Source organism: Rhinopithecus bieti, unplaced genomic scaffold, assembly GCF_001698545.2.
Source record: "Rhinopithecus bieti isolate Rb0 unplaced genomic scaffold, ASM169854v2 scaffold_15006, whole genome shotgun sequence".
Classification (NCBI taxonomy): Eukaryota; Metazoa; Chordata; class Mammalia; order Primates; family Cercopithecidae; genus Rhinopithecus; species Rhinopithecus bieti.
The window spans coordinates 458,604-471,550 of NW_016808074.1; the positions used below are offsets into that span (position 1 = coordinate 458,604).

The window sequence follows — 12,947 nt, forward strand, 5'->3', positions numbered from 1 at the left end:
GTGTTAGCCAGGATGGTCTCAATCTCCTGACCTCGTGATCCGCCTGTCTCGGCCTCCCAAAGTGCTGGGATTACAGGCTTGAGCCACCACCGCGCCCGGTCCGAGATGGGGTTTCACCGTGTTAGCCCGGATGGTCTCGATCTCCTGACCTCGTGATCCGCCCGTCTCGGCCTCCCAAAGTGCTGGGATTACAGGCTTGAGCCACCGCGCCTGGCCAGAATTTTTCTTAGTACAGATCAAAATGGAATTTCGTATGTCTTCCTTTTTCTGCATAGACACAGCAACAGTCTGATCTATCTTTCTTTCCCCCACACTTAGCTGCTGCTGTTGCTCTTATCATGGTTGGGTTAGTATCAGTCATTTTCCTCCATTCTTTTAATATGCCAGAGCATTTACTGTCTGCTTCCCATAGTCCTCATGGGATTGCCATTGTTTGTGTCACCTTCAACAGCTTCCCATAGAAGGCATTTCTCTCAGGCACAATTGCGTTATGTCAAAAGGCAGTATCTGCCTCCCCTTTGAGTCCTGCACGGAAGTCAGTCCTAAGAAGACCTAGTTGATTCAGACCTGGATCTCTCTGCACATTGACTAGAGACTGAGTGACAGGTTCTGATCCTATCCGACAACACAAGGCCAATAGCATTACTTCTGTTGAACTTTCCAGATGTTGGTGACCTTCAAGGATGTGGCTGTGACCTTTACCCAGGAGGAGTGGAGACAGCTGGACCTGACCCAGAGGACCCTGTACCGAGAGGTGATGCTGGAGACCTGTGGGCTCCTGGTTTCACTAGGTAATGGCTCACCTCTCATCTCTGAGGAGGACCCTAATCTTCTTCTTCATTCTTAGCCAGGCAAAAAGGTCACTGGAACTGCCCACCTTTCTCTTCACAGACCCTGCAATTTTCTGGTCCCACCTCTTCCTGACTGGTTTCCCTTTGTCTGCGTCAGAGATTGTTGGGGTAGAAAATGTCCTTTTAACACAAACCCTCACTCCAGTGCTCAGCCCATTCTGAGGTCCTTAATCCAGATTGCATAAGAAGGAAACTGATTGGCCATCCTGGTGGGGTCAGCTGTGGCCACAGCCCTGTTAAGCAGGGGCCATGGGGGATGGGCTGTTCTTAGAGAAGGGGGTGAGTCAGGCAGCCCCCCAGAAGACATTTGTCCTCAGTGCCCCTCGGATATCTCCCTAAGCAATACAATCTGTAAAAAGGCATCTGGGTGCCTGCATGGCCATTAGTTGTTTTCTGATGCTGGATACCCATGCTGTGTTGATCCAGAGGGTGTTTTTAGAGGGTACACAGGAATGTCCTCAAATGGCATGGGTTGGTACCCTGCTAAAGCCATTCCTTTTACTTTCTTTGTCCAGCATGCCAATTGTTGTCATAAAAGTCTCAGATTGGCTGGGCGCGGTGGCTCACGCCTATAATCCCAGCACTTTGGGAGGCCGAGGCGGGTGGATCACGAGGTCAGGAGTTCAATACCAACCTGGCCAAGGTGGTAAAACCCCGTCTCTACTAAAAATACAAAAATTAGCCAGGCGCGGTGGTACGCGCCTGTAATCCCAGCTACTCGGGAGTTTGAGGCAGGAGAATCGCTTGAACCCGGGAGGCAGAGGTTGCAGTGAGCCGACATCACGCCATTGCACCCCAGCCTGGGTGACTGAGCAAGACTCCATCTCAAAAAAAATAAAATAAAAAAATAAAGTCTCAGATCAGCGCCGAGTCTTTCATTTTCCTTTCACTGCCCCAGTGCAGCTCATTTCTTTTTTTAACAGAGGGGACAGCCTCCAACTCAGCCCTGAGAAAGGTACGTGGGCTTGCTGGGACTTAGTGGCATTGTTTTGATTTTGTTGTGATTGCAGACTTCTATTTGTAGGAAGTGAAATTGACTTTCTTATTTACCAGAGCAAAACAAGGTTCCCTTTTAGAATACAATATTTAACAAAAATGGGTCAGGATAAAGAAGTTATTAGAAATGATGGCACACTCCGAGTTCATTTGGGAAGGTAGACATCAATCCATAGATGACAGCTGAAATAAGTTCTAGAAAGAAAAATGAGGGGAATTTAGGAATAAATAAGCAGAACATCATAACCTATTGTGGGTGTTCCAAAGAGGGCATCTCAAGAAGTGACAGTGGAGCTGAGACCTGAAAGCTGAGTAGGACTTAGCTGGATGGAAGGAGGTAGAGGAGGGGAACGGTGTTGCAGGTAGAGGAACCAGTGTACGAAAAGTGACAGGGAGCTCAGCTCTTGGGAGAGCCAAAGGATCATCTGATTCACCTTTCCCACAGCCCTGTCCCAGAACTCAAAGCCAGGCACGTAGCACACATTGGTGGACCTTACTGTGACATGTCTGAAGGAATCCTGGGCTATGGTTCAGAATCTGCCAGTTGGTATTTCTGTGGGTCCTTGTACCTCAGCCGTTGGTCTTCCATACAGAATCCTCCTGTCTTTTACTCACCACATCTAGTGGAAAGCATTTGGCTGCATATAACAGAAAACCAGATCAAACTGGCTTCACCTGGAAGGAAATTCACCAACTCGCCTGATGAGAAGCCTGAGGTGTGGTTGGCTCCAGGCTTGTTCAGTGCCACAGCCCCGTGATGCCATCAAGGATGTCAGAGTTCTTTGTTCCTTCTTCTTGGCTCAGGCTTCCATATTGTCCTCAGGCTGGCTCCTCATGGGGATGCTGGGTGCTGCAGCCTTGACGGGAGCAGCTGGCCCCCATGGTCAGTCCCTCCTCCCACCCTGGAATAAATGCTCCCTTTTCACAATGAGAATCCAGCGTTGGTCACCTGCCTAATGAAGACTCTTGCATTTACCAATTTATTTCAACCAGTGGTTTTTCTTTTCCTTTTTTTTTTTTTTTTTTTTTTTTTTTTTGAGATGGAGTCTTGCTCTGTCATTCAGGCTGGAGTGCAGTGGTATAATCTCAGCTCACTGCCACCTCTGCCTCCTAGGCTCAAGCAATCCTCCTAACCTCATCCCCTTGAGTAGCTAGGACCATAGGTACACACCACCATACCCGGCTAATGTTTTATATTTTTGGTAGAGATGGGGTTCCACCATGTTGGCCAGGCTGGTTTCAAACTCCTGGTCTCAAGTGATCCTCCTGCCTCGGCCTCCTAAAGTGCTGGGATTACAGCATGAGCCACCATGTCCAGCCTCAGCCAGTGGTTTTCAGCTCCATCTGGGTCCCAGAATTTTGGGGGGCACATTTTGGAAGTACTGATGCCCAGGTCTCACATGAAGAAACTTTGTTTCATTTGGTTTGAGGTTGGAATCAGGCATCCCCAAGTGGTTCTGAAAGCATGAGGTGTTTGAGAAGCAATGATTTAGACTCGTTAGAAAATGCCTTCTTGGGCCAGGTGCAGTGGCACTTTGGGAGGCTGAGGCAGGAGGAACACTTGAGGCCAGGCACTCGAGACCAGCCTGACCAACATTGTGAAACCCAGTCTCTATTAAAAATACAAAAATTAGCCAGGTATGGTTTTTCATGCCTGTAATCCCTGCTACTTGGGTGGCTGAGGCACGAGAATCCCTTGAACCTGGAAGGTGGAGGTTGCAGTGAGCCAAGCACTGCACTCCAGCCTGGGCAATAGAATGAGACTCTGTTTCAAAAAAAGAAAGAAAGAAAATGCCTTCTGGAGGAAGCGGCTCACCTTTGCAGTTTCCCATGACTGTCCAAGTGTTGTGTGCCTGAACAATGTTGGCTTCCCTAGACGGAGGTCGTGGGCAGTGGGTGTTGTGTAGACAGATAGCACTACCCTCCATGGCAGTTGTAGCCCAACAATGGGATTTGTGCCTGTCTTTATCTCTTTGGCTGCTATAATAAAATGTCATGAATTGAGTGGTTTAAGCAACCAGAGTTTATTTTCTTATGCTTCTGGAGGCTGGGAAGTCCAAGATCAAGGTGTCGGCAAGTTTGATTCCTAATGAGACCTCTCTTCCTGGCTTGCAGATGGCTGCCTTGCTGTGTTCTTACATGGTGGAGGGACACAGGAGAGATCTCTCCCTCTCCTCCTGTTTTTATAAGGCCATAATCCTGTCAGATTAAGGCTCCACCGTTATAGCCTCATTTAATCTTAATTACCTTCTAAAGATCCCATCTCCATATTTAGTCACGTTGGGTGTTAGGGCTTCAACGTACGACTTTTATGGGGAACACAGTTCACTCAGAGCAATGCCCTTGATTTTCAGGTCTCACATCAGCATTTTGCTTACTTTGGTAGCAGCTTCCTTCATGTCTGGCCCCTGTCATGAAGTCTGAGGCAGGATGGAGAGACTTTCATTTTCTCATTAGATTACCTCTATTCTATTTCTTTTGCTATCAACAGGGCATCGGGTTCCCAAACCAGAGTTGGTCCACCTGCTAGAGCATGGGCAGGAGCTGTGGACAGTGAAGAGAGGCCTCTCACACCCTACCTGTGCAGGTAAGCAGCCACCAGCTGGTCAGGTGGAGTCTTGGCAGTCTTCAGAATGTGAGGGCACCACCACCTCTGAATTTCTGTGTGAAATTGCTCCTTGTGGCCTCCTGGGGGCCTGGTTGTTTCTGACTCACTTTGGGGTATAATGTCCATCATCAGGTGAGCACTGAGCCACACCATTATTCAGAGACACAGTTACCTTCTGCTGTGAACAGGAATCTTTATGGTTGCTCTGGCTCAATCCGGCTGGTAGAAGGGGAGAAGTCATCCCCCGTTGTACATACTTTGCAACTACATAATCTTGACAAGAACTAGGTGTTTGGCCACCTGGATGCTCAGGACTGACAAATGTGATTTGGCTGTGTGTCCATGGAAAATAATGGATTTGGTTTATATCACCTCAGGCTCCTCTACTAAAAAAAAAACCAGTGATATAATTTCTGTGTCATTGAGTTGTTAGAGGATGTAGAGATAATGCATGACACTGCTTAGTTCAGTTCTTGGTCCAAAGGATCAACAAATGTCAGCTAGTTGGTATCATGCATGAACAGTTTTAATCATCATAAATGTAGTCACACATTTCTTTCTGGACTCAAGAGAAAGGGGATTTTCCTCCCCTTGATATTACTGTTGGCATTATGCCCTGAATCCCACTCTTTTCCACCTTCTCCATCCGCTCATCCATCCTCCAGTTAGACCATCAGAGACTCAGAAGCAGCCCTTTGCCCCATGTCTTCCTGCCCCTCTTGTCTTGAAAAACACCAATGTGACATTTGGCCTTCCCCGCCCTACATATGTGCTGATGAGTGTAGCTGGAGCCGTCTGCCTTGTGGATTTGTATCACCACTGAGTCATGGGCTCTCCCCTTGGCTTCTTGGCCAGCCCCATCTGCAACCCTGTGTTCCAAATGACCCCCCTCCCCATTCCCTCAATCCCACATCTCCACTTCAGTGTCTCAGAGGCACCTTTAGCTCCTGATGCCTAAGCAGACACTCAGTTCAGAGAATGTCTTACTATCCAAGCAGGTTAGAAGGCTGGAATCATGCCACATAGCTCCTGGACTCCACCTAACTTCATCAAACCCAGCATCCATTCATCCCTAGTCCTGCTCATTTTAAATGATCCATATCTCCTGAGTCCATCACCTCCACTGCTTTTCTTGGCTCCTTCACCAGCACCCTAGTCCAGTCATCTTTTGCCTGAGCCATACCAGAGGCTCCTAACAGGTGTCCCCACATCTGCCCCATTCCTCTGGGCAGCTCTTGTCCCTGCACCAGCTCCTGCAGCCACTCAGATGTGTTTCATATTTTCACCACTTCCTCAGCAGCTGTTTCAGTATATAATTAATTTCATGTTAAAAATAGGATGTGTATTTAATGTTTTTAAAGATTCATCTGCGCAGTCTCACACCTGGCTTCTCTTGTCCTCTATGGAGGGGCTCTTACCTCTAGTCACGGTCAGTGTCTTTGCCAGTGCCTGCATCACACCTGTTGTGTTCTCAGGGAACTTGCTTTTTAAAAAAATCTCTGCTTTGTCTGTGCCTTCAACTTCTCTATATTCAACACAGAAAGTGTGCTCAATACAAAACCAGAAAGTGAATATAAGTTTAAACAAACAAACAAAAAAGTGTACCCAACTTGCTTACACTTGGGGAAACAGACAAAATGCTTTTCACTTACAATACCCTGTAACTTGTGTTGGCCCCACTTGTAAAGCCAAGCTTCTTGGAGTTGTCTCATGTTTGGAAGAGATGTTTACACTTTAATATTTTTTTGTTTAAAATTTCTCCAAAAAAATCTTACGTATACAATAATAAGTACAAATTTGAAGGGCTCAGCTTAAATTTTTACATTTCTACAAATTGAATTCTTCATCTAGGTCAGAATTTACAATATTTCCAGCACCTTGGCAGTTTCTGTCACCCTGTCTTTGCCAGTAGCTCCTCCTGCAGTAGGAGCCACCGTTTAGACTCTCTCCCTAGGGATTAGTTTTTTTTTGTTTTTTTTTTTGTTTTTTTTTTTTTTGAGATGGAGTCTCGCTCTGTTGCCCAGGCTGGAGTGCAGTGGCCCGATCTTGGCTCACTGCAAGCTCCGCCTTCTGGGTTCACGCCATTCTCCTGCCTCAGCCTCCCGAGTAGCTGGGACTACAGGCGCCCGCCACCTCGCCCGGCTAGTTTTTTGTGTTTTTTAGTAGAGATGGGGCTTCACCATTTTAGCCAAGATGGTCTCGATCTCCTGACCTCGTGCTGACCTTGCGATCCGCCCGCCTCGGCCTCCCAAAGTGCTGGAATTACAGGCGTGAGCCATCGCGCCCGGCCAATGTCCCACAATTTAATGAACACTTGTGCTGCATCAAGAACTGTGCATTTTCGGCCGGGCGCAGTGGCTCAAGCCTGTAATCCCAGCACTTTGGGAGGCCGAGACGGGCGGATCACGAGGTCCGGAGATCGAGACCATCCTGGCTAACACGGTGAAACCCCGTCTCTACTAAAAAATACAAAAAATCTAGCCGGGCGACGTGGCGGCGCCTGTAGTCCCAGCTACGTGGGAGGCTGAGGCAGGAGAATGGCGTGAACCCAGGAGGCGGAGCTTGCAGTGAGCTGAGATCCGGCCACTGCACTCCAGCCTGGGCGACAGAGCGAGACTCGGTCTCAAAAAAATAAAAATAAAATAAAATAAAAAAATCCCACCAACAGTGTATGAGGGTTCCCTTTTTTCAGCATCCTTGCCACCATTTGTTATTGCCTGTCTTTTGGATAAAAGCCATTTTAACTGGGATGAGATGATATCTCATTGTAGTTTTGATTTGCATTTCTTTGATGGTCAGTTATGTTGAGCAGTTTTTCATATACCTGTTTGCCATTTGTATGTATTCTTTTGAGAAACGTCTATTCAGATCTTTTGCCCATTTTTAAATCGGATTCTTAGATTTTTTCCTATAGATTTGTTTAAGCTCCTTATATATTCTGGTTATTGATCCCTTGTCAGACGGATGTAAGGGTTCAATTCTGGAAGCAAATGCCCTTCAGACAATGTCATCAAAACTCGATTATCTCTTCCTTACTCTGAACTGTAAAGAGGAATGTCTTTACTCTAGATCCGCTCTCCCCTGGTCCAGCCTGATCTCCAGATTTTCCCTTTAATGGTCTCAAGGATACAAGTACCATAAGAAGTATTTGGTAGCCTGGGTTAGAGATGTAAAAATGCAGCAGTTATCATAGGCACTGTTTTCATCTTCATTTTCCTACTGGTTATTTTGTGTTTTTCTATATTTAATCACTAAAAGACCCCTCCTTTGTTTGTTGATGCCCTTCAGGTGACAGAACACAAGTTCATACCAGAGAGCCAACCACTTACCCACCAGTCTTATCTGAGCGGGCCTTTCTCCGGGGAAGCCTGACTCTGGAATCTTCAACCTCAAGTGACTCGAGGCTGGGGAGATCTAGGGATAAGGAAGGGCTTTTGGAAATGACACCAGAGACAGACCTCCACAAGGAGACCCATCCTGGGAAAGCGAGCCTTGAAGGTGAAGGTTTGGGGACAGATGATGGTCTGCACTCCAGGGCATTACAAGAGTGGTTATCAGCAGATGTTCTCCATGAATGTGACTCACAGCAACCAGGGAAAGATGCCTTGATTCATGCAGAGACAAACCCCTACAAATGCAAGCAGTGTGGGAAAGGTTTTAACAGGAAGTGGTATCTTGTTCGACATCAGAGGGTTCACACTGGAATGAAACCCTATGAATGCAACGCGTGTGGGAAAGCCTTTAGCCAGAGCTCAACTCTCATTCGGCACTACCTCATCCACACTGGGGAGAAACCATACAAGTGCCTTGAGTGTGGAAAGGCCTTCAAACGCAGGTCGTACCTCATGCAGCACCATCCAATCCACACTGGAGAGAAACCCTATGAGTGCAGTCAATGTCGAAAGGCCTTCACCCACCGGTCTACTTTCATTCGCCATAACAGGACCCACACTGGAGAAAAACCCTTTGAGTGCAAAGAATGTAAGAAAGCCTTTAGCAATAGGGCCCACCTAATTCAACACTACATCATCCACACTGGAGAGAAACCATATGATTGCATGGCGTGTGGAAAGGCCTTCAGATGCAGCTCAGAACTCATACAGCACCAGCGGATTCACACTGGGGAGAAGCCCTATGAATGCACCCAGTGTGGGAAGGCCTTTCACCGGAGCACATACCTCATTCAGCACTCTGTCATCCACACTGGGGAGATGCCCTACAAGTGTATCGAGTGTGGGAAGGCCTTCAAACGCAGGTCACACCTTCTGCAGCACCAAAGAGTCCATACATGAGAGAACCCTATTGTTGCAATGAATATAGCAAAGCCTTCACCCACTGTTCTTATCATTCATAATGGGACCCACACGGGAGGAAGAAGCCCTTCGAGTGCAAAGAATGTCAGGAAACTTCATTTTTTTCCTCAGCTCTTTCTTAACTAACACATGAGCAGTCACTTTGGAGAGAAACCCTGTGAATACAGTGAATGTAAGGATCCCTTCAGTCACCACTCAGTTCTCACTCACTGCAGAAGGATTCATGCCAGAGGGAAATGTGGAAGGCACTCCATCAACATCAGAGGACTCAGGCTGGAGAAACATTCCAAATATAACTCTTAAGGACAGTCTTTGGCCAGAGAAAAAAATCTTACTGTCCGAGCATCATAATGAAAAGTTACTACATAATTGTCATTGATGTGAGAAAACTTTCTGTGACCAGTTTGTCACTTACTTGTCCTATAAAGAGCCATGCTGGAATTTGACCCACCTCGGGATTTACTCTATGAACTTATGAAAACCTTCAGTCACAGGTATCTTCTTGCTTTATGTCCTTACAGACTTCCCTGTAAGATCAGTTTTATTTTTTGGTAGGGGAATGTTTGAGAGGTAAAGGGGTTTTATTCCCCCCCCCCTTTTTTTAAACATACATTCACTGCCATCCTTTGTCAGAGTTGGACAGTGAGGGCAGCTCTTCAAACATTTCTTGGAAGCTGCCTTTGATCCAGACATCTCTGGGAGGATATCCATGAGGAGAGTAATTCTTTGTGAGAAATATGAAGGCTTGTGTCATGAGATTCTTGAATTTATAAGAAATTAGAATACTGAGAATGTCTTCATGTGACACTTCTGTTTTATATGTAGGGTAAGAAGAACCCATGTACGAATGGCCACATTAAAATGTGCACCACATTAGACTGTTTAAGGCTTTGATTTTTATTAATAAACTTACTATTTTTTAAGAGACAGGGACTTGCTCTGTCACCCAGGCTAGAGTGCAGTGGCATGATCATAGCTCCCTGTAACCTCGAACTCCTGGGCTCAAATGGTCCTCTTGCCTCAAGTTTCTGAGTAGCTTGGAATACAGGCATGCACCACTATGCCTGGCTAATTTTTGTAATTTTAGTAGAGACAGGGTTTTACCATGTTGGCTGGGCTGGTCTGGAACTCCTGGCCTCAAGTGATCCACCTGCCTTGGCCTCCCAAAGTGCTGGGATTACAGGTGTGAGTCACTGCACCCAGCCTTAAATTATTTTGTATAGATGGGGTCTTGCTGTGTTCCCCAGATTTGTCTCAAACTGCTAGACTCAAGTGATCATCCTGCCTCAGCCTCCTAAAGTGTTGGGATTATAGGTGTGAGCCACCACACCTAGCCTAATACGGTTTCAGATGCTCAGCACTCTCACATTTTCCTGATTCCATTCTATTTGTTTGTTGTCTTTATTTTCTCTGGCAACATAGTGATCACTTTGTACTTGCTTGGCCCTCTCAGGTGAGTCCTAATTCTTTCTGGTATTTCTCAGGTTCTTTAATCCTGTGTAGAGAGGTATTTTCAGGTCTCCCTTAGCATTTTTCTAGGAATTGCATTACAGCTAAAACAGGCAAAATAAAACACACAACTAAGACGAATCCATGGTAAACCCAGTAAACCCAAGAAAACAACATGGAATCTTATTGTCTGATCTTGTAAACATTTGTGTGAAGTTTTACTACAAAATAAAGTGCCTAGCATTTTAACAGGTGAATCAGGATATATGTGTGCAGGTTTACGTGAGTTTCATAGTTAACCACCAGGACCTTATTCCCTTGGTGCTAGCATTGAATATGGTAATTTGTTTTGTTTTGTTTTGAGATGGAGTCTCACTCTGTTGCCTAGGCTGGAGTGCAGTGGTGCGATCTTGGCTCATTGCAACCTCTGCCTCCCGGGTTCAAGCAATTCTCCTGCCTCAGCCTCCCGAGAAGCTGGGATTACAGGAATGTACCACTGTGCCCCACCTAAGTTTTGTATTTTTAGTAGAGACAGGGTTTTGCCATGTTGCCCAGGCTGGTCTTGAACTCCTGACCTCAGGTGATCCACCCACCTCAGCCTCCCAGAATCCTGGGATTACAGGTGTGAGCCATTGCACTTAGCCTGAATATGGTAATTTGAAATTCCTTTTGTGAGATTTTATTTTAGTTTTCTTTTTTTTTTTTTTTTTTTGAGACGGAGTCTTGCCGGATCTCAGCTCACTGCAAGCTCCGCCTCCCCGGGTTCACGCCATTCTCCATGTCTCAGCTCCCGAGTAGCTGGGACTACAGGCGCCCACCTCGTCGCCCGGGTACTAGTTTTTTGTATTTTTAAGTAGGCGGGGTTTCACTGGTTATTAGCAGGTCCAGGATGTCTCGATCTTCCTGACATCATGATCGCCTGTCCCGCCTCCCAAAGTGCTGGGATTACAGGCTTGAGCCACCACGCCCGGCCTTATTTTAGTTTTCAAGCTACATGAGACAATGTTAGGTTAAAACGTGTATTGTGTGAAAAATAGAAAAATATTTTCTCACTCTGAGCTTTCCTAACAACCTTTTAAAGCACTGCATATATATTTCATGTTTTCATAGTGGGCATGTATCTTTTACTGTGGTCCTTTTGCACATAAATACAATTCTTGGTGAGTTGAGTTCTCTGTTTTTGTTTTTTCAGGACAGAGTGCAGTTTCCTTTCCCCTGGGAAGGAGAGTTGACTCTTGAGGACCACCACCCTCCTGCATCCTTTCTCTGGAAGGCTGCATGTATTGTAGCTGTGGCTGTACTTGTACCTAAGGCCCTGGGTTCAAGAGAGTTGGAGAAATCCCTCTAGAAACATATTGGCTGTCATCAAAGGGTTCTTTCCAGGCCTGAGGACCTAGGCCCCAGTTTGTCCCAAAGCAGGAGTGATGTTTTCCATGGGATAAAGGACACCCTGGGGTTTTTCTTAGCTTTCAACTCTTTCTGTACAGTCTTAAAGCGTTTGGTAAAAGGATCTACTATGAACTTGCTGCTGTGATAGACAAGAATCTCATGAGACACCTGTCATTTAGCTCCATGGCCACTCACTGTTGTGTTCATATTTGGAAGAGTAGGATGCAGTGGATGGCTGGGCTAGGGGTCCTGCCTTTGAGCAGGGAAGGAACTTACTGTCTAGTATAGGAAAAACACATGAGAACAGGTGCAATATATTGACCTAAACTTGTTTAGCACCCATTTTTAAGTCAATAAAAGTTGTGAACTTCAGTATGTTTTCCACAAATACTCAGTTTATGATTGAGGTAAAACTTTTTTTTTTTTTTTTTTTTTTTTTTTGACGGAGTTTCACTCTTGTTGTCCAGGCTGGAGTGCAGTGGCGCCATCTCAGCTCACTGCAACTTCTGCCTCCCGAGTTCAAGGGATTCTCCTGCCTCAGCCTCCTGAGTAGCTGTGATTATAGGCACCCACCACCACGCCTGGCTAAGTTTTTTGAATTTTTAGTAGAGACGGGGTTTCACGTGTTGGCCAGACTGGTCTTGAATTCCTGACCTCAGGTAGTCCACCCGCCTCAGTCTCCCAAAGTGCTGGGATTACAGGTATGAGCCACTGTGCCCCGGGGGGGTAAAACATGTTTTCTTGTTCATGTTTGTTATTGTAACTTTGTTACATTGAATGAACAAATTAGATAAAAAGCACTATGCTCTTATGGTGCTTAATCTGTAAGAAATGATTGTGGGGGTGGGACTAGTTATGACCATTCACAGTTGGTGCACTTCAATTAGTCTCACAGAGGAAATGTGGACGGTGAATTCACTTAGCAAATCAGTCATGCAAAGACGAATTAGAAATCTTAATGTTTGTAAGCAGACAAAAAATGTGTCTGGAAGGATTCTCACCCAGTTAAATGGTATTTGCTCCTTGGGTGTAGAGGGAGGGAAGGGATGGGGCAGAGGGGAGTGTCAGAGTGAACATTCACTTTAACTTCATGCACACGTGGAAATGTTTGAAATGTTCACAGTAAATTTTATAATTTCAGAAAAACCACTTAAGGTTGAAAAGAGAAATTTAAGAAATCGCTGACGGAATAAAAACATAATAGAACTAGAACACTGAAGGAAATGAAAGCAGGAAGGAAAGCACCAGAAGTGATTTGGAAGAGAAAGTCTAAAATGAATGTGAACAACAGAGTGATCAGAAGAGTGTAGGGAATTAATAGTTTCTTTAAACAAGCTATCT

The 12,947-nt window shown here is 45.7% G+C and overlaps 1 protein-coding gene across 2 annotated transcripts in view; it reads left to right on the forward strand.

Moving 5' to 3' along the window:
* The window catches only part of ZNF550 (zinc finger protein 550), a 15,422-nt gene extending 3,401 nt beyond the window's left edge, over nt 1-12,021 (forward strand). Inside the window, exons 2-5 of one of the 2 annotated variants that reach the window (XR_001887921.1) lie at nt 665-791; nt 4,339-4,434; nt 7,744-9,262; nt 11,410-12,021. Coding sequence is in view for 1 of the 2 variants with exons in the window: in XM_017885455.1 (XP_017740944.1) it covers nt 665-791; nt 4,339-4,434; nt 7,744-8,747 (1,227 nt within the window). In the remaining variant the exon portion in view is untranslated. Of the gene's footprint in view, nt 1-664; nt 792-4,338; nt 4,435-7,743; nt 9,860-11,409 lie in introns of those variants that run through there. The other variant, XM_017885455.1, reaches the window with a different exon arrangement.
* Nucleotides 12,022-12,947: the final 926 nt, after the last annotated feature.